At 44.2% G+C, this 24975-nt stretch overlaps 1 protein-coding gene across 5 annotated transcripts in view; it reads left to right on the top strand.

Moving 5' to 3' along the window:
• Window positions 1-24975, top strand: part of PLCG1 (phospholipase C gamma 1) — a 146851-nt gene that overhangs the window by 83517 nt on the left and 38359 nt on the right. For all 5 annotated transcript variants that reach the window (XM_053251003.1, XM_053251001.1, XM_053251002.1 and 2 more), the window contains 6 exons: window positions 14247-14331; window positions 15979-16062; window positions 17280-17302; window positions 18288-18360; window positions 23213-23314; window positions 24688-24806. In XM_053251003.1, coding sequence (XP_053106978.1) covers window positions 14247-14331; window positions 15979-16062; window positions 17280-17302; window positions 18288-18360; window positions 23213-23314; window positions 24688-24806 — 486 coding nt within the window. The remainder of the gene's footprint in view (window positions 1-14246; window positions 14332-15978; window positions 16063-17279; window positions 17303-18287; window positions 18361-23212; window positions 23315-24687; window positions 24807-24975) is intronic.

The raw sequence follows: 24975 nt of genomic DNA, 5'->3' as shown, positions 1-24975 counted from the left end.
TGAAAATAATGTTTGAGCAGAATAGTGACTGTATGTTTTGCTCCATAACTCCGTTTCGACAAGGGTTAGAACTTAGCTTCTGCCACCCCCTTCCTTCCTTCCTTTAAAAAAAAACAAAAAACGAAAGCTGGAATCTGGGTGGGCCAAGCAATCTGGGTGAGATGCTTAAAATCTGGGTGAAACCCGGAATTTCCGAGGGCATGGCAACTCTAGGGTCAGAGGACTTTTCCTCCAGCCTCCTTGAGCATCTGGGTTGGGTATAGCCGCTGGGCAGCAAGGATGTCTCCAGCCCAGCTCCTGCTTAGCAAATGAGCATGGACAGCTCCTCCAACCTTGGTTTTAACTCTCACATGATCGGCAAACAGCAGCATGCACAGCTCCCAAATTAGGGTAGGAGGCTTCTTCTACCCTAATCATGATAGCGTGAACTGCCCTTTTGGCTGATATCCCTCAGTGTAACCTACCTCATAGGGCTGCTGTGAGGATAAACGTAACCATGTATAGTGCTCTGGGCTCCTTGGAGGAAGAGTGGGGATATGTATGTAGTAAATGAATACTGGTATCTAATGAACAATTGAGGTCAGGCTTCTTATGAAATAAAACAAAAATGCATCCAGATCTAACTTCCTTCTCTGCCTTTATCTGATGCTTTCTTAATGTATATTTATACCTCTTTAGAGAAATCTCTCTTCCTGCAAGTAGTCAGTCTTCCTAATCTTTATATAATCATCACATTCATACCAACTGTTTCTTGTAAACTCCGCCATCCTCAAGCTTTCAGAAACCTCTTAACATTCTATTCCATTCCACTCTACCAATCGTGCCTGAGATCTCAAGCTCCACCTTCTGTTTCCATAACATTGACACAAGTTAATGTTAGCACTCTTCAGATGTTGTGAGCTCCATGGGCACTCACACTTGCAGTGGCAAAAGTGGGAAGCGGAGGTCCTGCCCCGCCGCTGTTACTCACCTCCTCCTGCTGGGTGCACACGCTTACGGCGCCATCTGTCTGAAAGGGGATGTGCCGTAAGCGTGTTCACCAGCAATTCTGTGAGTGCTAACTTGGATCGATCTAGCTGGCAGCGGCCCATGTTTATATTTTTTGGTGGGCTAATCCCACAGCAACCCCCTCCCACCACTGCCACCACGGCCCTGTTAATCACCACAGCTGCCCCAGCCGGTAGACAGTTGGCCATCAAAAGGTATAATGACGTCAATGCCCTGAGCCGGGCAGTGACATCATTCTACCATGTCATGGGAAGGAGAATGAGTAGGGCTTCCTCAGTGGAGGTGACAGATGGTGGCAAATGGTGGGGTGAAAGGGGCTCATGGGTCCTCTTCCCTAATGGGGCCCCTTGCAGCCTGTATTCCTTGCACACAGCCACACAAACGGTTTTTCACTCCTAGGCTGCTGGGTACTTGTTCCCCAAGGCACAATGGGTGTGTAGGAGACTGTTTCAAGTAAACCTGCAAGGTTTAGTTGCTAAATTAATCCACTAAAGTTGACCAGCAAGGCCATTTTTAACCTGTTGGGATAAGAGTTTAGAGCATGCTGCTATTATTATTTCTTGTTTACACAGTCAGACAGGTGTTATTGACTGGTTTGTTTTATCCAGACATCGAGTCCTTCCCAAGGACCTGGGATGGCTGGATTTTATTGTCAATTGTTATAGATATCGTCGCAGAATATAGGCTGTTCCCAGTAAAGCTGCTTTTTGTAATTGGCTGATGGTGATTTCTGTGGCCCCTATGGTGTTGAGGTGCTCTTCAAGGTCTTTTGGAACTGCACCCAGGGTGCCAATTACTAGGGGTGTGCAATTCGGGTTTTCGGTGATTCGGTTCGGGACCCGAACCGAATCACCCCCGTTCTGTTCTGTGCCCGAATCTGGGCTACCTGAATCACCCCTGATTCGGTTCGGATTAGGATTGAATCCGAATCGATTCGGGTAAGAAAAACGGGTCCCACGGGCAAAATAGTGGGGTGGGGTGGTAGTGCCCAATGGTTGGAGGCTACCACCCAAATTTCAGGGGAATTGGGCAAAGGGCTGATTTTGGGGGGATTTTTGAAGTTTTAGTGTCTTTGGGACAGTTTGGGGGCATAGCGTGGGATCTGGGCAAAAAGAGTGGGGTGGGGTGGTAGTGCCTAATGGGTGGAGGCTACCACCCCAATTTCAGAGTGATTGGGCAGAAGGCTGATTTTTGGGGAATTGTTGAAGTTTACGCGTCTTTAAGGTTTTTCCCCATAGAGAAGCATTGAGGTGTCAGCAAATGTATAGCTTCACGCGGGGGGCAAAGGGGTGGCCTAGAGCAGTGTGGGGTTGGTGGTAGTGCCAGGTAGGGTCAAGGAAGCTACCTGAATTTTTTCAAAGGATTTGGGCAGAGGGCTGAATTTTGGGGAATTGTTAAAGTTTACGTGTCTTTAAGGTTTTTCCTCATAGGGTATACATGGAGCTTTCAGCAGCCCCATAACTGCACTTGGGGGGTGCTGGGGTGGCCCAGAGTGAGTGGTAGTGTAGTGCACATAGGGTGCCAACCACCCCCATGGGTTTCTAACCCATGGGGTACAGGGTTCTGTTGTTTCAGAGGTATTTTGAGTGTGGATTCTATGATAGCTAATGAGATTTTCAATGAAACACCATGAATCCACTCTAATTTAGGCACTACCACCCCACCCCACCCTTTTTGCCCAGATCCCACGCTATGCCCCCGAACTGCCCCAAAGACACTAAAACCTCAAAATTTCCCCCCAAATCAGCCCTTTGCCCAATTCCCCTGAAATTTGGGTGGTAGCCTCCATCCATTAGGCACTACCACCCCACCCCACTATTTTGCCCCTGGGACCCGAAATTCGAGCTGACATCACATCAGACCTTTTTGCATTCAAATCAATGAAGGCAAAAAGGCAGGAAATTCAAAGAGACGTCATCCCGAATCACCTGAATTTTTCAGGCACGAATCAGGGGTGATTCGGCTCGGCCCCGAAAAATATCGGGGGACATCGGGGTGATTCGGTTCGGACCCGAATCACCCAAAATTGCTCGTTTCGGGCACAGATCAATCTGTGCCCGGATTTTTTTGCACATCCCTACCAGTTACCACTGGGATTACTTTGGTCTTTTTCTGCCACAGCCTTTCAATTTCCCTTTGTAGATCTTTGTATTTGGTGATTTTTTCTATTTCTTTATCTTCTGTTCTGCTATCCCCTGGTATTGCTATGTTGATTATTTTGACTTGTTTTTCTTTCTTCTCGACTACAGTTATATCTGGTGTATTGTGTGGCAGATGTTTGTCTGTTTGTAGTCGGAAGTCCCATAATATTTTTACATCTTCATTTTCTTCAACTTTTTCAATTTTATGGTCCCACCAGTTCTTGGCTACAGGTAGCTTGTACTTTTTGCAGATGTTCTAGTGTATCATCCCTGCTACCTTGTCATGCCTTTGTTTGTAGTCAGTCTGTGCGATCTTTTTACCACAGCTGATTAGGTGGTCCACGGTTTCATCTGCTTCTTTACAAAGGCGGCACTTGCTGTTTGTGGTTGATTTTTCGACTTTTGCTCTTATTGCATTTGTTCTTAGTGCCTGTTCTTGTGCAGCCAGTATTAAACCCTCTGTTTCTTTCTTCAAGTCGCCATTCTTAAGCCATTGCCAGGTCTTGGTGATGTCTGATTTTCCACTTATATTGTGCAAATATTGACCATGCAGTGGCTTATTTTTCCAATTTTCTGCTCAGTTCTTGACTTGTTCTTTCTTGTAGGCCTGCTTTGTTTCATTGGTGTTGAATAGTTTCGCGTTCTTGACCATTTGAAGTGCATCTTCTTCACTGTCCCTTATATATTCTTCAAGGCCTCTTTTCTCCTCCTCTACTGTTTGATGGACTTGCAGCATTCCTCTTCCACCTGAGCTGTGAGGGAGGTATAGCCTATCGACATCACTGCGGGGGTGCAGAGCATGATTGATGGTCATGATTTTCCTGGTCTTACGATCTAGCGTCTCTAGCTCTGCCTGGGTCCAGTCTATTATTCCTGCAGTGTATCTGATAACAGGTATAGCCCAGGTGTTTATGGCTTGTATGGTGTTCCCGCCATTGAGTTTGGACTTGAGGATTTTTCTAACTCTCCTGATGTATTCACTTCCAATTTTTCTTTTAACTTCAGTGTGTGCGATGCTATCAGCCTGGAGAATGCCCAAGTATTTGTAAGGTTCTTTTTCTTCCAAGTTCTTGATCTTGCTTCCATTGGGCAGTTCTATTCCTTCTGTTTTTGTTATTTTCCCTCTGTTCATTATTAATGCAGCACACTTGTCTAGTCCAAACTCCATTGCTATATCGCTACTGAATATACGGACGGTGTTTAGCAGTGATTCGATTTCTGACTGGGACTTTCCATACAACTTCAAATCGTCCATGTACAGCAGATGGTTGATTTTACTTGATGTTTGAGATGTTTGGTAACTGAGGCCTGTTTTGTTTAGTATTTGTGAAAGTGGGGTCATGGCGATTACAAACAATAGAGGGGATAGTGAGTCCCCTTGGGAAATGCCTCTTCTAATGCTTACCTGTCCAAGTGTCTCGCCATTGATTGTTAACTGTGTACTCCACATGCTCATTGCTTTTTAAAATAAATATCTGAATGTTTTTGCTGACACCAGTTGTTTCTAAACATTGTAGTATCCATGTGTGAGGCAATGAATCGAAGGCTTTCTTGTAGTCAATCCATGCAACACTTAGATTGGTTTTTCTTCTCTTGCAATTTTCTAAAATCATTTTGTCAATCAGCAGCTGGTCTTTTGTTCCTCTGGTGTTCGGGCAATTTCCTTTCTGTTCAACTGGAAGCTGTTTGTTAGTTAATAAGTGTTGCATCACTTCATCTGCTATTATTCCAGTTAATGAACATGGTTGGCAGACAGGTTATCGGTCTATAATTACTTGGAACTGCACCTTTTGCTGGGTCTTTCATCCTGAGATGAGTTTTCCCAGTTGTTAGCCATTGTTCAATATCACCGCCTTTCATAATGTGATTGAACTGTTTTGATAGTTGTTTATGAAGGCTTGTTAGGTGTTTAAGCCAAAAGCCATGCAATTCCTCGTCGCCTGGAGCAGTCCAATTTTTAATTTTCTTTGCTCTTTCACTTATTAATTCTGGTGTTATTATTAGATCTTGTTGGTTACATTTTTTGACCTCTTTCATCCAGCCTGCTTTTTTATTATAATCTATTGGATTGTCCCATAATTTCCCCCAGAATTGCACTGTTTCTTCTTTATTTGGTGTTTCTATGTTTCTTGTAGTTTCTCCTTCTATGCTTTGGTAGAAATGTCTCTGATGAACAGGCACGTTTAGGTAGAAACAGGCACGTTTGGGTAGAAACGTCTCTTTGGTAGAAACGTCTCGACTGGAATTGGAGATTCTGCCTGTGTTGTGTAGTTCTGGCTTCATATCTGCTAATCTTCTTTGACACTGCTGTTATTTGCTGCTTTATTATTTCCAGGACTTCTCTAATTTTCCTTGAATCTAGGTGGTATTTTTGGATCAGATAGTGTTTGGTGTTTTCATTCTTCAGCTTCTTGTCTTTCATGTCTTTCAATTTACTAGCATCTGATCTTAGCCTGGAGATTTTATTTTCTAATCTAATCTTCCATTTAGGTGATGTACTACTTTCTTTTTTTACAGGTCCATTGATCTTATATCCAAGCTCTTGTGTTGTTATTGTTGCTGCACTGTACATTAGTTGGTTTGTTTCTTGCAAATTATTGGTTGTTACTTCTGCAAGTGCAGCATTGACATCTTTTAATACCTGAGCAAGTTGTTTTTTGGCAACTGTTTTTAGAGCTGGAAGTCGAACCCTGGTGGTTGTTTGGTTCATGTGCTCAGCTATTTTTTGCTTTAGTTCTTGTTGCTTTTCTGTTAAACAGCATTTGGGTTTTTGAGGTGAAGGCAAAGGGGAGGTTGCCTGGTTTTGATTTTGAAACAGTTCAGCAACAGTGTTATCCTCTATTTCCAACACCTCCTCCACCTGCGCCTGAGCAGCTGCTTCAGTTGGTGGTAATTCTTCTTCCATATCTTGAGCCTGTGTTGCTCTTTGCAGTTCTTCCAGCTCAACTCCTGTGAATACTTTATTTCTTATTATGAATCTTCTCTGGTCTGCTAGCCTTTGTTCTGTTATTTCTGTATCTGGATGCTTCTCTTTCGAAATTTGGTACATTCTTTTAAAATAACCTCTTCTTGTTGGACTAGACTTGTAATAGCAGATCATTATTTCCTTGGCATTTTTCGTATATTTTTTTTCGGTTAAGCGACATTTCTTCCAGTAACTTTGCTGTCTCCAGCCCTGGTTGCTCAACTGAAGATCCTGAGTCCTGTTGCCCACTTGCCACCAGATGTCCAGGGACTCCAGCACCTGGCGCGGTCCTTGTTGACCCGGGCGACGACCGATCCGGTATAGATTTATTAAAGTTACGTCTCACCATATTGTTGATGGGAGAGGCACTCTTTGTCTGGCTCCTCTGGTGAGACCTGTCCAGTATGGTTGGACCTCTGGCATAGCTCTCACCTTCCTCAGAGCACGCAAGCCCCACAACCACGCCACTGTAGTGCCTTACTGGGGGTTGTTGTTGTTGTTATTGTTATTATTATTATTGGAGAATATTACTAGTAATGGAAAGAAATAATTAAGAGGGTCTACCTACCTAATGGTGCAGCAGGGAAATGACTTGACTAGCAAGCCAGAGGTTTCCGGTTTGAATCCCCGCTGGTATGTTTCCCAGACTATGGGAAACACCTATATCAGGCAGCAGCGATATAGGACGAGTCTAAAAAGCATCATCTCATACTGTGCGGGAGATGGCAATGGTAAACCCCTCCTGTATTCTACCAAAGAAAACCACAGGGCTCTGTAGTCACCAGGAGTTGACACCGACTCGACGGTACACTTTATCTTTACTACCAAGGAGTGGTAGCTTTTATTACTCGTAAGTTATCTTGTACTTCCTTTTAACATCTCAGGAAGGATCTCATATTGAGATTTCAGTAATAACACAAATATAGTTTAAGTTTGGTTAATCAGTGAAAAGGCAGATGGTTTGCAGGAGGACGTTGCTAGTGAACTCATGATTTAAAGGAACAGATTAGTAGCCCTTTTAAGTTTTCAAAAGCACTTACTGCCTTGGATCTCAGATAGCTTGCCAAGAGAATTGCACTGAATAGAAAAACAGCTAAAAATAAGATGGCTGTATTGTGCAGAGATGGCTTTACCATGTTTACCAGTGGTGACTGATCTAATATGTTTTGAGCTCTTCATCAGGGACATCTTTACAAAGAAATTCTGGAACAAACTGTAAATAATCACAAAATTAATTAAATCCAAAATTTATTTTTAAAATCCTGCATTAAAAATGAGCATGCATATTCCAGGTTTAAAATATTTTTGACGATTGATGTGCCTCAAAGACAGCAAACATTAACACAAAAAAAGAGAAAATAATTGTGTTTGAACAGACAGCTGTAATCCTGAATAACAAAAACTTGCCATCTGTTTCCCACAATTTGGTAAGCAGTATGAGGTGAAGATTGGTGAGGCCCCAGGACAGCAATAATTTAGGATGTCCCTCCGGATACATTAGAGTGACTAGAGCTGGAAGTGTACTTTTGCTTAAGTGCAGTGCTCTTTGCTGCTGCTTCTTTTCTTGCCAGCAGTCTATTCTTGCTTCTGGTCACGGAAGGGAGTGAGGAAGAAAACAATCCCAGGGTGCATCCAGCAGTCAGCCGCTTTTGCATGAATGGCAGCGGACTGCTGATGCTGCTGGCTTCCTTGCCTTGAACCAGTCTCTTCATGTGAGATCTATGGACGAATCATTTCTGAGCAAGGCTGTGCACTTTGAATAGGTGCACAGCATACATCTGTGGGGATGGAGTTGTAGCTCTGTGCAAGAGCATTTGCTTTGCATGCAGATGGTCCCAGGTTCCATTCCAGGCATTCCCAGGTAGGGCCAGGAAAGACCCCTGAATGAAGAGCCACTGCCGGTCAGTATAGACAGTACTGAGCTTGATGGACATAGGAAGCTGCCATATAGTAAGTCAGACCATTGGTCAATCTAGCTCATCAGCACAGACTGGCAGTGGCTTCTCCAAGGTTGCAGGCAGGAATCTCTCTCAGACCTACCTTGGAGAAGCCAGGGAAGGAACTTGGAACCTTCTGCTCTTCCCAGAGCGGCTCCATCCCCTGAGGGGAATATCTTACAGGGCTCACACTTCTAGTCTCCCATTCATATGTAACCAAGGCAGACCCTGCTTAGCTATGGGGACACGTCATGCTTGCTACCACAAGACCAGTGCTCCTCTCCAAAGATATGCTGTTCCCATACCGGGAGTCGATGGTCTGACCTGAGACCAATGGTCGGACCTGGAATAAGGCAGCTTTCTATAATGTAACCTGAATACAGTATGGAAAAGGCCCTCGTCTAAAACCTCAGAGAGCCACTACAAGTCAGTGTAGACAATACTGAGCTTAATTGACCAATGGTCTGGCTCAGTATAAGGCAACTTCCTGTTTCTAGTCTTATTTTAATAGTCATGGTTTCGTGAATCTTCAAGGTGAGGAGAGGGTCAAGGCTGGCATCCTTGTGGCAGCTGTCCTGATTCCCCATATTCAGCTGAACTTTTAATATTGGTTCTTCCCACACAGCAGATCTCTGCAGCAAACACTGTGGTTAAGGGCCAGTGACCAGAGTGTCAAGCTGTGAATGTTGGTTCAGCGGATTCCTAGTTTTTGCAAATGTTGAAGTGGCCATATGACCTCAACATCTCTTCATCTCTCAATCCACATTTGTCACAAGGTTGCATAAGCTACTTTTACCCTCTTTGTGGTGATGCAGAAAATGAGAGTTGAGTTGCTGGTGTGCTGGAGCAGCCATATAACTGCTTTGTTGTCTGGGTGCATTGAAAGGGCATTCAGCAGTCACCAGTTTGATAGTGTCAATTGGCTGTTGACAATGCTGAAAATCAGTTAAATGCAATTTCTCACACAGAACTCCCTCTAGTGCAAAGATGATAGCACTACGGGCTTTCCTTCTGCTTCAAACTTGAAGCAGGTTGAATGAACTTCTTTAAGACAGGAGAACAAATGTATATTTGAATCTCCTCAAACATAATGAGAAGACAGCCACAGTAAATTGTTTTACCTGGCCTTAACCTGAGAGGGGAAGAGAATGAATGGGGCCGCATGAACCACAGCATAGCTACTTGCCCCTGTGGGAGGAACAAGAGGGAATTACGATATTAGTAGGGGTGGGGGAAGTGAGAGCCCATGAATCTGGAAAGATTTTTCTAACTGATGAAGGACTGCACGTGTGATTAAATATAAAATATCCAGTCTAAGGTTAATTTATTATGAAGAAAATGCATAAATGTAGCTTTACAAACTGAAAACGCTTCTTCAGAGACTACTACATTATAGAAGTCCGAAGACAGAAGATCATTGAAAAGAAAAGAAAAAGCCTCCTGGAGACCAAAACTTAAAACAAAACAAAACACCCCAAAACCTCTCGAAACATGTTGGGTCACGTGTTTTAGAATAGGAATATAAGCAATCCTTTATAGCACCTGTGGATATTTTCCTCTTCTGTATGTTGTCAGCTTGGCAGGGGGTAAGGGGAGCAATCAAGTACTAGCGCTCAGATGTTCTGTGCGGGTTAAGCTAGTGTAAATATATTGTGTGGGGCAGGGGGCAGTTCATTCAAATAATAATTAGACTGACATGGGTTGTGGTCATTGCAGCATGGTTCTTGTAATAGTTAAGGTTTCTTATGGTTTGTTTGTTTGTTTGTTTACATTTATATCCCGCTCTTCCTCCAAGGAGCCCAGAGTGGTGTACTACATACTTGAGTTTCTCCCTTGGTTGATGGTTTAAGGATGCTAAGGGGAAATGTTGATGCAAGATTCCAAGGGTTGGCTGGTGATTTGCTTCCAGTGTTGCCTGATCCATTCAATAACAGAGGAATGAAATGTTTTGCTGTATTAGAGCAGTGTCTGTCTAGTCAGGTGTTTCATTTCCAACTAGATGCTTCTGTAAGTTCACATGTATGAAGGTGCTGGCTCTCCACTGTTGGATTTAGTGCGAGCATCATCCCATGCTTAAAAAGAAGCATTTCTTTACTGGATATTATCTGGCTAAAAGTAGACAAAATATAAAAAGGAAGGCTCTGAATTCTTCCTGGAGCCGTGTTGGAAACCCCTGGCGTAATGCAATCTTCTTATTCAGACTATACAGTGGAAACATCAAGTGTCAATGCGAATGTAGGCAACATTTGATCAGTCTTTTACATTTGTGCAAATGCAGCCTCCATATGATCACTCTAAACAAGAGGTTATCAGTTGTTCCGTTGCATGGCTGTTAGCCATGACAGCTACATGGAACTCTCGTGTTCAGAATCAACTTGTTTATTTTCCATAATCATATTATAACAGAGAAATAAAATGCATGGATTGTAAACAAGCAGTGGCCAACATCCAGGCTCATGCTGTGCTTGTGCAATAACCTTGCTGCGCAAAGTTGCAGGGATGTGCAAAGTTGTGCTCTGGCACAGAAGTTGCCTGCAAAACATACGCGGAAGCTGGTGGTACATAGCACTGATTGGCTAGTAGCCATGATATTATCAAGAAATCCCCCTCCCCAAACAACATAGCTAAACTCTTCCCCCAAGCAGCTTTGTACTTTATTTTTTAAAAAAGTTTTCTTTTGTATTAATAAGGTAGCAAATAGATACAAGTGACTGCAGTGGTTTAAAAAGCGATATTAAAAATGTAAACAGCCTGGCTAAAGCATGGGTAGAGGGTCAAGAGGCTAAGTCATTTGCTAGTACATGCGTCTGTCATTTTGGTTGCAAAGCTGGGCTCACCCAGTGGCTGAGGGCCGTGGGCTGAACTGTCTATCTCGCTATGCTGTTCCCCACCAATGGATCGCTGGTTTGAAGCTGACATGTCCACTGTAGAACTCAAGGGAGGAGAGAGGATGGTAAAAAAAACCCTTCCTCTGCTCCTGGCTGTCTGCTGCAGCTCAGCATACTTTCCCCTCAGCCTGTCTGGCAGGCTTCAGAAAATTAGAACTGAGTACTCCCTTTGAAATTAATGGGACAACTAAACTTATCCCATTAATTTCAATGAAAGTACTCATGAATAATTTAGTCTCGATGTAAGCAAGTGACTGGAGTAGCCTGTCTCATAACTTGTAACATTTAAGTGTGTGTACACATAGACACACAATCTCTAGGTGGTATCTGAGCTGCAGGTTTGCAACAGACGGGGTACACTTGTTAACGTAGGTTGGAAACCCCGGCCCTATGCCACTGAATTTGCAGCTGTTCTTGGAATCCCTATGCACTGGGGGGAAGAGAGAGCCTGAAGTCATGCCTCCTATCAGTGGTTACAGTGTGGAGAACGGATTAGTGACCATTGGTCCTTTGTTCAGCCTTTCTCTTCCCCTTCCCCCTTCTTGGAATGCAGACACTCTCTTCTCACCCACTGAGATCTGGAAGTAATAAATGGGTAGTTACTGGGTTCCATTTCCTGACCTAATGACTGCAGCTAATCCTCCAACTGCAAGGTTGTCTGTCTGCAACATGCATCTCTCAGGAGTTCAGCTGGGGAGGATTTTTAACTGGATTAAGTCCCGTGCTTTCCTGTTCTGCTGAGGAGGGAGTCTCTGTTCCTGGGGAGAGGAAACCATTGCTTCTAAGTCGCCAAGAGCACATGCCAGCAAATCATCATCTGAAATTGATTTGCCTGGGTTTCATCAGTCATCATTTGGCTGACTTAAATTGTAGTGAATCATTAGACATGGGTTGCTCCTCTCAACAGCAGATTGCTCTGTGGAAGAGAGAATCCCTAGATAAATGGAAACCATAGCTAAGTAGCAGGTGGGTGAGCTCTGGATGTTGAAAATGCTCATTAATTGAACTTCTGTATGCTGATCCAGAGGTTTGAGGTGGTGCACAAAAACATAAATGTGACACTTCTCTAGTGTAGGAGCAGTATGTTCATGCTCTGCTCTGAATCTTTGGCAGCCATTTGTGCAGTGCCGTTTAAATAGTCGTCATGCATATGCTTTTGATTGTTAAGTAGAGTAAGGCTGGGAAAAGGTTAGCATGGATGTTCATCCAGCACAGCCCTTGAACTTCTTCATACTTGTGACCTTCATGAAATCCTTTCTGCATCAACTCCTCTGTGGAAGCACTGCTGAATGTCTGCCACAGCACCCTTATGCATTGAAGAAGATTCTGATGCGTAGTTGAAAGGGAGTGTGGTGTAGTGGTTAGAATGTTGGTCTAGGACTAGGGATCATTCAGGCTCAAACCCCAACTCTGCCATGACGGTCACTGGGTGACCATGGACCAGCCTCCCTCTTTCAGCCAAGCCTATCTTGTACTTATGGAGGATAAAAGTGGGCTAAGAACCATGCATGCTGATCTGAGATCCTTGGAGGAAGAATGGAACATAAATATGTTCACTAGCTAGCATGCAGGTCACTAGCTAGGCCTGTCTGGCTGCCTGATTAGACAGTCAAAATCAGAATATACTAAATATTTTCCTGTGGGAAGTCAGTCTACCATTAATGATCTTCTCACTGAAAAACCCTGATAGGTTTCCAACAAACAGAGCCAGAAAACCATGGCTTAGACCCACGGAAGCTGGTCTTGTGGTAGTAAGCATGACTTGTCCCCTTAGCTAAGCAAGGTCCACCCTGGTTGCATATGAATGGGAGACGTGATGTGTGAGCACTGTAAGATATTCCCCTCAGGGGATGGAGCCGTTCTGGGAAGAGCAGAAGGTTTCAAGTTCCCTCCCTGGCAGAATCTCCCAAGATCGGACTGAGAGAGATTGCCTGCAACCTTGGAGAAGCTACTGCCAGTCTGTGAAGACAATAATGAGCTAGATAGACCAATGGTCTGACTTGGTATATGGCAGCTTCCTATGTTCCTATGGAAATGTCGAACAGTAGCTCCAGGCAGCATTCCCAGGGCCTCTTTCCCAAAAGCAACCAAATCAGTTCTGCCAGAATGGCTTCTGCCACAACAGGTGGGGAATGTCTTATTACAGTGCACTTTTGCTCAACACTTATTGAACAGAAGCCATTTCCCAAACAGTTTCTGAATACTGTCCAAAAGGTGCCAGGAAAGCAAACAGACCTGTTTTTCTGAAGCTGTTTGGAAAGACTCTTTTGAAATGGTTTCCGTTTGCTGCTTGGAAAAGATGTGCAGAAGTAAAAGCAGTCTTCCCTTCCAAGCAGTACCTTGCAGAACTGCCAGCTTTAAAGCTCTCTGTGCCTTGTAATTTTTTGAAATGCTTGAAGATAGTCGCCTCTTCTGCTAGTCCATTGCTGGCTTTGATCTACATGCTTCCATTTGTCAAATTGCCTTTTATTGGATTTGATATGGATGTTATATATTTTTGCATTGATTTGGTTTATTTAGTAGCTGTCCTTCAGCAGTGCTCCCAGGGGTGGCATATGATTGAAAGTATAAAGCAATACAATTGCATAAAATGCAACACAGCAATAAAGGTATGGAGAAACAGCAGCATCGGCCAATTAAAAATTGGCTGAACTATAGAACAAGCATTAAAAACAATTGTATGAGATGCTGAAATGCATGGACAAATAAAAGAAGCCTTTGGTGCTGGGAAAACATCAAAATAGGTCCCAGGCAAGCTTTTCTGGGGAGCATGTTCTGAATATGGAGCGCCAACCTATCTCGAGTCAACACCTGCCTAATCGCAGGTTATCGCCTAATCACAGGAGAGCCTCTGATGAAGGTTGTAGAGCAAGCCTTGACAAATTTTCTTTGGATCTAGGTGCCAGCCCAAAAATTTAGCAGCTAAATAATGGATACTTGTCAAAATTACCAGACTTCGTGATGGACATGTGGGGGCAGGTGTTGGTATTTATAAGTAATATACTTGGACAGAAACGGGATTGCCTGGGAAAAATATTTTATTAAATAACTTTGTCTGTTAATATTCTAGTCTATGCACCACAGTTAAATTTCTAGGCACCATAGCCTCCTGGGATTCGCCAAGCCCTGTTGTGTAGGGTTTGGCATATTTGCATGGTGGAATCAGTAGCTTGTTTTCCCCTTTTCCTGGATTTTAGAGGGAGGGCTCAGAAGGTTTTGGGGAAACCCCAGTGTAACCAGGATACAGTGGCATTCCCTGACAAATATTCTCTCCCCACCCCCCACCCCTTTGCCCTTGATGATCTAGGATTTCTGCAAAGGATTTGAAAAACATGCTGTCTCAAGTAAACTACCGAGTACCTAACATGAGGTTTCTACGTGAGAGGTTAACAGTAAGTACTTGACTTTAGTGCTGTGTCTTCTTTCTCCTCTTAGAGTCATTAGCTGCGCCACTAATATTATAATAGTGTATGTCTTGATATTGAGTAACTTCCTAACATATCTCCTTGGGGAAATCTAGGAGATCACATTTGTATATACCCATCAGGGAGACCAGAAGGTCTTGACTTTCCCTGCTAGGAAGATGGCATTTGATTTTGGACCTTTAATTCTTCGGATCATTCAACAGTCAAAAATGGGTGGCCATCATCACCACCTGCTTCATCCCTTTATTTTCTTGTAAAGATTTTCAAGTAAGCTGACTGAGGACTAGGGATGTGCATGGAACCGTGGCAGGGAGGCTCGAAGGCGGTGGGGGTGCCAGTTTAAGAGTGAGGGAGGGTGCACTTACCCGTCCCACCGTTTTCCCCCCACCGGCGTCTGTCTTTTGGGAAGCCCATTGGGGCAGCAGCGTACCTCCCTGCCGCCCCGTTGGCCCCATCTTCCGGATATGACCAGAAGTCGCTGTTGTGTGTGCACGTGTAAGCACATCGACGACTTCCGGTCCTATCTGGAATACGGGGACAATAGGGCAGCAGGGGTATGCTGCTACCCCGATGGGCTTTCCAAAAGACGGACGCCGGCGGGGGGAAGTGGCGGGAGGGGTAAGTGCATCCCCCCCCCACTCTTAAAGTGGCACCCCTGCTGCCATCAAACCAGTTTGGAGGCCCATAAAGGGCCGGTTCCGTGCACATCCCTACTGTGATGGCGAGAGCATTATAAATCCCCCTCCTTTTGGGGTGGGGGGAATTGTAGGGTACATCTCTTCTGTCTATCCAGACTGCACCCTTGGAACAGATTATCATCAAGCTCTTCCTCTGCCTGTAGGCAGTATGTATTACACAACCACCTCTCTTTCCACCACCAGTATGACACAAGAAGAGAGCAGAAATGTATCAAATGTTTGTAGAGGATGAATAGTTCAAGTAAAACAGCAAGGTTGTATGCTGTACACCAGGGTGGACAGTTGGTAGACTGGTGAATTATCAGCCAATTTCTGGTGGACTACCTTGCACCTGCTGAGACTTTTGCAAAGGCACTTATGTTTTTGCATACTCAGGTATGCACAGATTAGATGTTTTACTTATTCATTTAAAAGTATATATACATTGGGTTTATTAAAAAAAAAAAGATTTACAACAACAGTACAATTTAAAGACCAACATAATAATTTGAACTAACACAGCCAACAAAATAGAAACAGTCATAGAGATCAGCCAAAAACCTGATGGGACAGCTTCAGAAAAATTGTATGTATTCACTGCTGAGATATCTTGACTACACATTACTGCTTTGTATATTTAGAGCACATTGGTGGATCATGGGGTTTGGGCTCTCCTTAGGACAAGGTAACCAGGGTGACCACCCAGGTCCCTGCTTTTGGCCCTGCACACTCATTGCCGCCATTAAAATTAGTTGGAGGCCGCACTGGCTGATTTGCCCCAGACCCTGAACCCAGTCAGGGCACGTTAAGAATGACCCTACGTCGCATGAACATCTGCTAGAGACTGTCTTTTCCACAGAGAGGTGGGTTGACCTCTCCTACGTGATTTGAAAAGCAGACTTCATTAAAACTGTGTTCTTCTAATTTTGTCTTTTAGGATGTAGAACAAAGGAATGGAGATATCACATATGGACAGTTTGCCCAGTTGTACCAGAGCCTGATGTACAGTGCACAAAAAGGAGTGAGATGCTTCTTATCTTAATATTCAGTGTTGTTCTTTAAAATCTGCCCTCCTTTTTAATTTCTCGCTCCTTATTCTCATTCTTTCACTTTTGTTTGTCTCACATGTGAGTTTAGTAAATTGCAAATAGTAAACAGTTGCCCTGATTTAGCTAGGTGGGGTGTGTGTGAGGGGGGGGGGGCATGGCGTGGAGAGAGGGAATGAAAACAGATTTCTAAACCTAGAGAAACCTATACATTCTGCCCTCAGATAGCCCCAGTCATAAAACTTGTGATAAATCTAACCCTTGGTGCTGTTGCCAGTTATTTGACTGTTGCATGAGAAATTAGGGGTGTGCACAAAACTGGCTGGCCTGGTTCAGTTTGGGTCCGAATTGGACCCAACCAGAACCAGGCCAGATAGATATAGATATAGACACATACAGAGAGAGGTTTTTTTGTACTTATCGCTCCTCTCTGAGGCTGTGTGGTGGGGTGTCCCTGGAGGATCTCCTTCCCCCTGCTGGCCTCCATTATGTGTGAAATTGCCATGTTCGGGTGGTCTTCGGGCTGTTCTGGGCCTCACCCTGTCGCGGTGGCCATTTTGGAGGCCGCCACGCATGCCATACAGATGCCCATTGGGCATGCGCGGCGGCCTCCAAAATGGCCACTGCGACATATAATGGAAGTCGGCAGGGGAGGGGGAACCTCCAGAGGAGCCCCCCCCCCCCCAGCCTCAGAGAATAGTAAGTTAAAAATATTTTTTTTAAATGATGGCAAACTGCCATCGGTGGTTGGTCCGCCATTGCACCGTTGATGGCAAATGGTCTGGTGCCGAACCAAACCGGGGTGGGAGTGCGGGGAGGTTCAGTTTGACCCCAGACCATCAAACCTGTTTGCACATCCCTATGAGAAATGGGAAGTACAGGCACAGTTTAAGAGGAGGGTGACCAACTTGAGCTTCTGCAGCTGCTTTTGTACTACCGCTCTCATCATCCCTAGCTCCAAGTGTTATCATTAAGGTTGATGGGAATTGTAGTTCAGCTACAGCTGGAAATTCTCAAGTTGGCCACTCCTGACTTAAGATTTTGAAGCCATGGGAGAATTACAGGAGAGCTGTTGCATTACCTTCATTGGGATGTAAAGTTTGATTTGGTCCAGAGTGCGTGTGAAAGAGAGTGAACAGGATTTGTGCATTTCTTGTGAATTTGTCTGACTTGTGCATTTCTTCCTATGCAGATGGCTGTTCCATACTTAGAAAGGTAAAGTGTGCATCCTTTTTCTTCTGTATTGAGGTAATAAAACTGCTTAGCTGTGAATTACGAGTGCATGCGGATGGTTAGCCTCAGTGTTCACTCCTACAGGACCTGTTGCCAGGTTGCCACATTGTTGTAAAAATGCTGGCCTGAGGTGTTTGGTGGTAGAATCTCCAAATCAGGGATGCTCAAAATAGAGATCAGAGCACCTTTTTTCAGCCCTTAGCCCCCATCTTATGTCGAGAGCTGTTCGGTAGCAAATTGCAAACTCAATCAAGTTGCACTGGTTTTATAAGTTGCTGTGATAACATTTGGAATTGTTGAAGTTACTGGTGCAGAGTTCACACATTTTAGGTCTCTGTTCCAGGGGCATAGCATGGATGGAGTGGGCCCAGAGACAAGATTTTAAAATGCACCCCCCCTCACTGAAGCTCAGCTCATGAAGTAAAGAAATCTTAAAGGAGGCTGAATAGTGGTAACAAAAAGCATAGTAAAATTGATAGATAGATAGATGTCTCCAATGTGCCACAATAGAACAGCATCCTAAATTATTTTAGGATGACCTAAATTAGTCAGTCATGTGACTTGCCTCTGAGGGGACCCCCAAGGCAGTGGGCCCCCAGACAACTGTCTCCCCTTGCCCTGTTATAGTTACGCCCCTGCTCTGTTCACCTTCAATAGTCAGACATACTTCTGGTAATGGGGCTCCCAATGGCAGGATATTCTGTCCGGCAGTGATCTGTCTCTGTCCAGAGATCCGTTAGCACCCTTATTTCTTCAGCTGATTCTCAACATTGCACTGTGGAGAAGGAGGGGCAGAGAAAAAGGGTAAGGCTATCATGTGGAGAGCTGGTCCTCTCTAGTTCCTCTTAGTAGGGCATCTTGGCTCTCGCTGTCTTCAGGGTTTGGCTGATTTCCAAAAGTGATAAGAGTTTTTCCTCCAGCGTGATGCTTTCTAACAAACATGCCTTGTCTGTGCTTCCTCCTCTAGTAATGGAGAAAGGCCTGAAAACTGTAAAGTATCTCTGACAGACTTCCAGAGATTTTTGCTAGAAAACCAAATGGTGAGTTCAATGTGACAGCAAGGGAACAGAGGCGAGAAGAATATTACCTTTTAATATGGGGCAAATCCTAGGAAATCTTTGGATGCCCACATGTAGTCAGACTTCTGTTAGGCAATGGTGGCTGTACTTTGGAAACAAGACTTCTTCCCTTAGTCCTGAGAGAGAACTGGAAGCTTTCAGTCTCAGTACCATCCAGCAAAACGGCAGTAACAGTACCTTATTTTTCAGCTCTGTTGCACTGACACTGTTTGTGCTATTTAATAATAATATTAATGTAATGATAATATTAATTAATAATACTCATGCTATGGACCTCCCTTATATGAAGTTGAACCCATCTCTGAAGTTCTTTACCTAAACCCCTGCTAACTGGGCAAAGAGGCACCTTTTACCATGGTGATTCTCTTTATTTAGCAGGGGGAGAGTAACTGGCCCTACCCACCCCCAGCACAGTACCTCTAGTGACTATTGCTGGTGTCTGACTTGCGTTTCTTTTTATATTGTGAGCCAAGATAGGGATACATCTTCTTTATTTATTTATATCTCTGTGTAAACCGCCCTGAGCCATTTTTGGAAGGGTGGTATAGAAATCGAATAAATAATTACACAATAAACACCCAGGCACTCACTTCCTGTTTTGAACTTTCTGTCCCTTTCCTGGTTCAAAACAGGCAACTGCTGAAAAAGCCCCACATTAACAGACCACCCTGTGCCAATGGAACCTGGTATATGGAGCAAGACCCTTCCCAATTATCTTTTTCAATTTATCATTTTAGTTTAGGGGGTGGGGCCATAGCTCAGTAGTAGAGCATCTGCTTGCATGCGAAAGGTCCCAGATCATCTCCAGACAGAGCAGGAGAGCCGCTGCCAGTTGGTGTAGACGGTACTGAACTAGATGGACTCATGGTCTGACTCCGTATAGGGCAGCTTTCTATGTTCCTATGTACAGTTTATTGTTTCTAGGTAGATGGGAGGTTTTTAATGTCAAGTGTTTGTAACTGATTCATAGATGTTTCTTTTTGCTATATGTTGGTTCAAATGGGGGATGAGTGGGATACAGATATTTTAAATAAACCAATGTCCAGAGAATGTTGGAACTTGATGCAGTTCCACTGCACAGAGTAAGCAGGTTGCTGCTGTAAGCTCTTTGGATGGGAGGAAGCCTGAGAATTGTACATAGGCCACTCTGAGCTCTTTGGAAGAATGGGGTTACAGGCATAATTCATTCTCAACTAAAATTTACATTTTTTTATTTGTTCAGTTTGTATACTAGGGATGTGCACGAATTGATTATTTCATTTCAATTTGTACCCAAATTTCGATTTGTACACAAATCGAATCACACACACACATTTGGGGGGGGGTCTGAATCTCTCCCTCCCCCCAATCACCTCAGATTCGATTTGTACCCAAATTTTCCGAATCAATTCGGGGCGAAAAAGGGGGCCCTGGGGGCAAAAGTGGACTCTCATTTCCTTCCAAAGAATTTACTCTCAGAACACCTCAGAAACAACAAAACCCAGTGCCCCATGGGTTTGTGGGTTTCGGAGTGGTTGGCACCCTATGTGCACTACATCACCACTCTCTCTAGGTCACCCTGGTGCCCCCGCAAGTGCTGCTGAAATCCCCCTTATTCCCTATGGGGAAGAAGCATAAAGATGCACAAAATTCAGAAACTGTTTAAAAATCACTCCTTTCACCAATTTCTTTGAAATCTGGGTGGTAGCAGGCACCCGTTAGGGCACTACCACTTGACCCACTCTTCTGCCCCCGAAACCCCTTTTCCTGACCCTAATCTGCCTCAAAGACATGGCAACTTCAAAAATTCTTTAAAAATTACCCCTTTGCCCAATTCCTTTGAGATCTGGGTGGTAGCTTCCTTTCACCCATTGGGCACTACCACCACCACAACCCACTCTGGGCCACCCTGCCCCCCCCTTGGGGAGTTATAACTAAGGCTGCTGAAATCCCCATTATTTCCTATGGGAAAAAGCTTAAAGATATGTAAACTTCAAAAAATCATTTGAAAATCACCCCTTTGCCCAATTTCTTTGAAATCTGAGTGGTAGCTTCCTTGCACCCATTGGACACTACCACCCACCACAACCCACTCTGGGCCACCCTGGTGCTCCTCAAGTGGATGGGGTGTACAACCCCATCCAAAGCTGATTGGATCACCCTATCGCCATTGGCTTTTTTGCTGACTAGCAGCACCTCCGTCTTGTCTGGATTTAACCTCAGTTTGCTAGCCTACATCCAGCCCATCACTGCCTCCAGTCCCTGGTTCAGTACATCCAGTGCTTCCCTAGGATCTGATGTCGGAGAAAGATAGAGCTGAATGCCATCTACATATTGATGACACTTCAGTCCAAACCTCCCTATGAACTCTCCCAGGGGTTTCATGTAGATGCTAAACAGCATGGGGAACAATACTGAGCCTTGAGGGACCCCATAGATTAGAGGCCAAGCAGAAGTCCCCCAGCACCACCTTTCGGAACCTCCCCCCAAGAAAGGATCAGAACCACTCCGATGCATAACCCCCACTCCCTGTACCCGAGAGGCAGTCCAGAAGGATACCATGGTCAATGGTATTGAACGCCACTGAAAGGTCCAGCAGAACCAACAGGGACGCACTCCCCCTGTCTAGTTCACAGCATAGGTCATCCACCAGGGCAACCAAGGCGGTTTCAGTCCCAAACCCAGGGTGAAAACCAGTTTGAAAAGGGTCTAGATAATCCATATCATCCAAGACCCTTTGCAGTTTTCTGCCCAAGGGCATCCTAAGTAGCATACAACATGATTACAATGGAGTGATGTATTGTTAGAACAATATATAATATTGTTATATATTATATGTTGTGTTATATATATATATATATAGAGAGAGAGAGAGAGAGAGAGAAAACAATATACAGAACAACATATGTAATCTTATAATTACAATGGACCAATCAACAATTTTAAAATAAATAAAAGAACTAGTTGTTGCTCTTGCAATAACATAAATGCAAGTTTAAATTGACTAGTCTTAGCAGGTAAACTGGAAATCTTGATGCTTGTCTGAACTGTTTCTCTAGTACCTAATGCAGTCTGCAGTGACCCCAGGTGTGCATTCTTGGCTTCCAGAATGCAGTAAGAAACACCCTAACCAGCACAATCTCCATTTCATCCTGCTGCTATCATGGAACGAAGATTGTGGGCAGACTGATAGCAGACAGTGTTGGAAAGGCAGATGAAGAAGAGCACATTATAGCCAAAGAGCCAGCCCTTCTCCCTGGTCTCTTAATTACTTGGAGATGTGGGGAGTGGGGGTATGTGTGTGTGTGTTTTGTTAGACTTGTGAAAAGCCATTTAGGACCACTTTCACACATGATTTGTCTCCTCTGTGAAGCTAATTTCCCTTTGAAAACAGGCATTATCTTCTCTGTTATGCATTAAATTGGGCCAGAGAGTTTGTCACAAATACATTTATCAGGTATATGATGTGTGTAGAGGCTTCTCAAACTATGTTCCTAGGGTGAACTGAACTCTTATGCCCCACTTCATACATGGTCGTGCACACAGGTATTTTTTAAATTCACTTTTTGAGAAATATGCACCTATATGAACTTGATAAAGATATGGCATAAGGCACCATTCTGGAATACTGAACCTCTGTGGTGTTATGATGTATGGATTATATTTGCCATTGTAATGTATGTTGTTGTTCCTTGGAGGTAGGAAGGTGTTGGAGATGTTTTGAGGGAAGAGTGAAAATGGGAATTTGTTTAGCAGAGTGATTAAGAACTATGAGGTGCCTGGTTCAGATCTCAGCACAACCATAAACTCTCTGCGTAGACTTAAGTCAGGGGTTCTCAAACGTGGACCCTCAGATGTTGGACTACAACTCCCATCATTCTCAGTTACAGTGGCAAAAGGATGAGTGCAAAACGCGGCAGCGAGGGTGTTATCCAGAGCTGCCCGTTGGGAACATATCACCCCCATTTTGAAAGAACTGCACTGGCTACCGGTTCGTTTCCGGGTCCAATTCAAGGTGCTGGTTTTGACCTTTAAAGCCCTAAACGGTTTGGGCCCAGGGTATTTGAGGGACCGCCTGCTCCCAAGGGTTGCTGCCCGCTTGACGAGGACATCTGAGGGGGCCCTGCTCCGGGTGCCGACAATGAGAGAGGCCCGGCTGTCGTGCACTCGGGACAGGGCCTTCTCTGTTGCTGCCCCCAGACTCTGGAATGCTCTCCCAGTGGTCATTCGCTCCTCGGACTCCATCATGGCTTTTAGAAAGCTTGTAAAGACTTGGCTTTTTATCCAGGCTTTTACATAATCGTTTTTACTGCTGCTTCTGGGTGTTTTTATTTCTTGTATTGTTTTATGCCTGTTTTTATATGTTTTTATACTCTTAGCATGTTGTTTTTATTGTGTTTTTATTGTATGTTTTTAACTTTTGTAAACCGCCTTGGGGTTATATTTTAACGAAAGGCGGTATAAAAATGCAAAAATAAATAAATAAATAAATAAATAAATGATGGGAGTTGTAGTCAAATGACACCTGAGGACCCCAAGTTTGAGAACCCCTGACTTACACAACTGACTATTCATTTCTGCTTTTCATCACATCTGTCTTTCACCAATCCTTCGGAGAGATTCATGGCCAAGCAGTGATTTGTGATTTGGAGCCAGGTTTCTTCAGTGCAAGTAAAAAACCATCTCTCATCCTCAGCTTTGCATCTACAATATGGGAACAGTAATAAAACTGACCTTTTTGCAGGGCTTCGGCTCTTTAGAAACAAACGTTCTGCTTCAGGATGGTGGAAGAAGTCACACTAAGCCAAATAACATTTCCACCCCTTCTTTGCAGGAACTCTGGGCTACGGACCTTCTCTTGGTTCAAGAGTTTATGTTCAACTTCCTGAAGGACCCACTGAGAGAAATTGAAGAGCCTTATTTTTCCCAAGATGAGGTAAGACTCTCAAAGAGCAACAGATACACATGGGTGAGAAGGAATATTATACATCAGAGTTGCACAACTTTGGCACTCTAGCTGTTCTAGAATTGCAATACTCATTGACCCTGAGTGTTGGCCCACTATGACTGGGGATTATGGAAATTGTATTCCAACAACAGCTTGCAGAGCCAAGCTTGCGCACTCTTGTTGTCCCTGAATGACCTGGTCCTAGAAACCTAAAGGACCAACTGCTCCCAAATGAATCTAAGCACCTTACAAGACCTTCTGCAGGGGATCTGTTCCATTTGCGGACACCAGCAGAGGCCTGCTTGTTTAGCATATAGGACAGGACCTTCTCGGTAGTTGCTCTGAGAACTCCCTCCCCAGGACAACTTGTGCTCTTAACTTCCTCATACCCTTTCACAAGCAGGTTAAGACTGCTCTCTCCCTCCAGACAGAAGAGGGTTTCTGAGAGAACTTTTCAACCACTGCTGTAGATGTGTTTCTATTTGCTGCTGTGCCTATTTTAGTTGTGTTCTAGTTGCTATCTCAATATTGTTTCATTAATTATGGATTGGGGTTTAATTCTTTGCATGCTATCTTGTGGTCCGAAGATGACAGGTGGCCTAAAATGTAAATAATTTTTTTAAATGTAGCTAACCTGGGATAATTTAGAGTTCTCATTCTCTTATTGGTTGTCTTTAAGCCACATTGGGCCCACTGGATTAGGTATGTGCAGAATCGGTTGGATCGCGACTAGTCCACCACAACCCAGGCTGGTTGGAGCAGTTCGATCGCGGACCACTCTGAATTGGTTCAAGCTGCTTCGTTGACCTGACTTGACTGGCTCAGCCGATGGATTCGACCGAACTAGTTCGGAGCCCCACAGTTTGGTCCGAATTTGGATCGAACTTTGCCAACCAGTCCGTGCACACCCCTACACTGGATCTTTACCCCTCCTTCCCCCCCACTTGCAATTTATCTGCTATTCTTGAACACCCTTGTCCTGACTGCAGAATGGAAAGCTGTTTGTTCCTGGGGATGATGCGAGTTGCAGTCTAACAACATCTGGGGACCCATAGTTGGGAATCCCTGTCTTAAGGGACTGCCTTCTCTCATATGATCCCTACCTTAGGTCATCATTGGTGGCTCTGCTCTGATATGTGGTGGTTGCCCACCCAAGAAAGGATGACCTTCTCAGTTTTAATTGCTTCTTGTTGTTTGTGGATGGTTTACTGTTCTGTTTTTATGCTGCTTCCTTGTGAATCTTTATGGGACAAAAAGGCAGGATTTAAATAAATTTATATCTGTTTATTTTCACTTATTGAGCCCTTTTTGTATTGATACTTGGGTGGGTTTTTTCTCTCTCATTTCTTCTCCCTTGGCAGTTTCTCACATTCCTCTTTTCCAAAGAGAACAGCATCTGGAACTCAGAGCTGGATGTTGCCCGGCCAGAGGACATGAACAATCCTCTCTCCCACTACTGGATTTCCTCTTCTCATAATACGTAAGAGAGAAGAAGGGCTTCCTGCTGCTCCTTCCCATCGTATTCTGCTTCCAAGAATCTGTTTGCATGTTGTTTTGGGTTTGCTTTTGATGCCTGTTCATGCCGGCAGTTCAGCATGTGAGGTGACAGCTCTGGGATTTCTCTCAGCAAGCTTTGAGATCTTCCAGAA

This window comes from Hemicordylus capensis, chromosome 4 (genome assembly GCF_027244095.1).
Source record: "Hemicordylus capensis ecotype Gifberg chromosome 4, rHemCap1.1.pri, whole genome shotgun sequence".
Taxonomy (NCBI): Eukaryota; Metazoa; Chordata; class Lepidosauria; order Squamata; family Cordylidae; genus Hemicordylus; species Hemicordylus capensis.
Note: the sequence above shows the minus strand (reverse complement) of the source record. Positions and strands in the feature narration are given on the sequence as shown.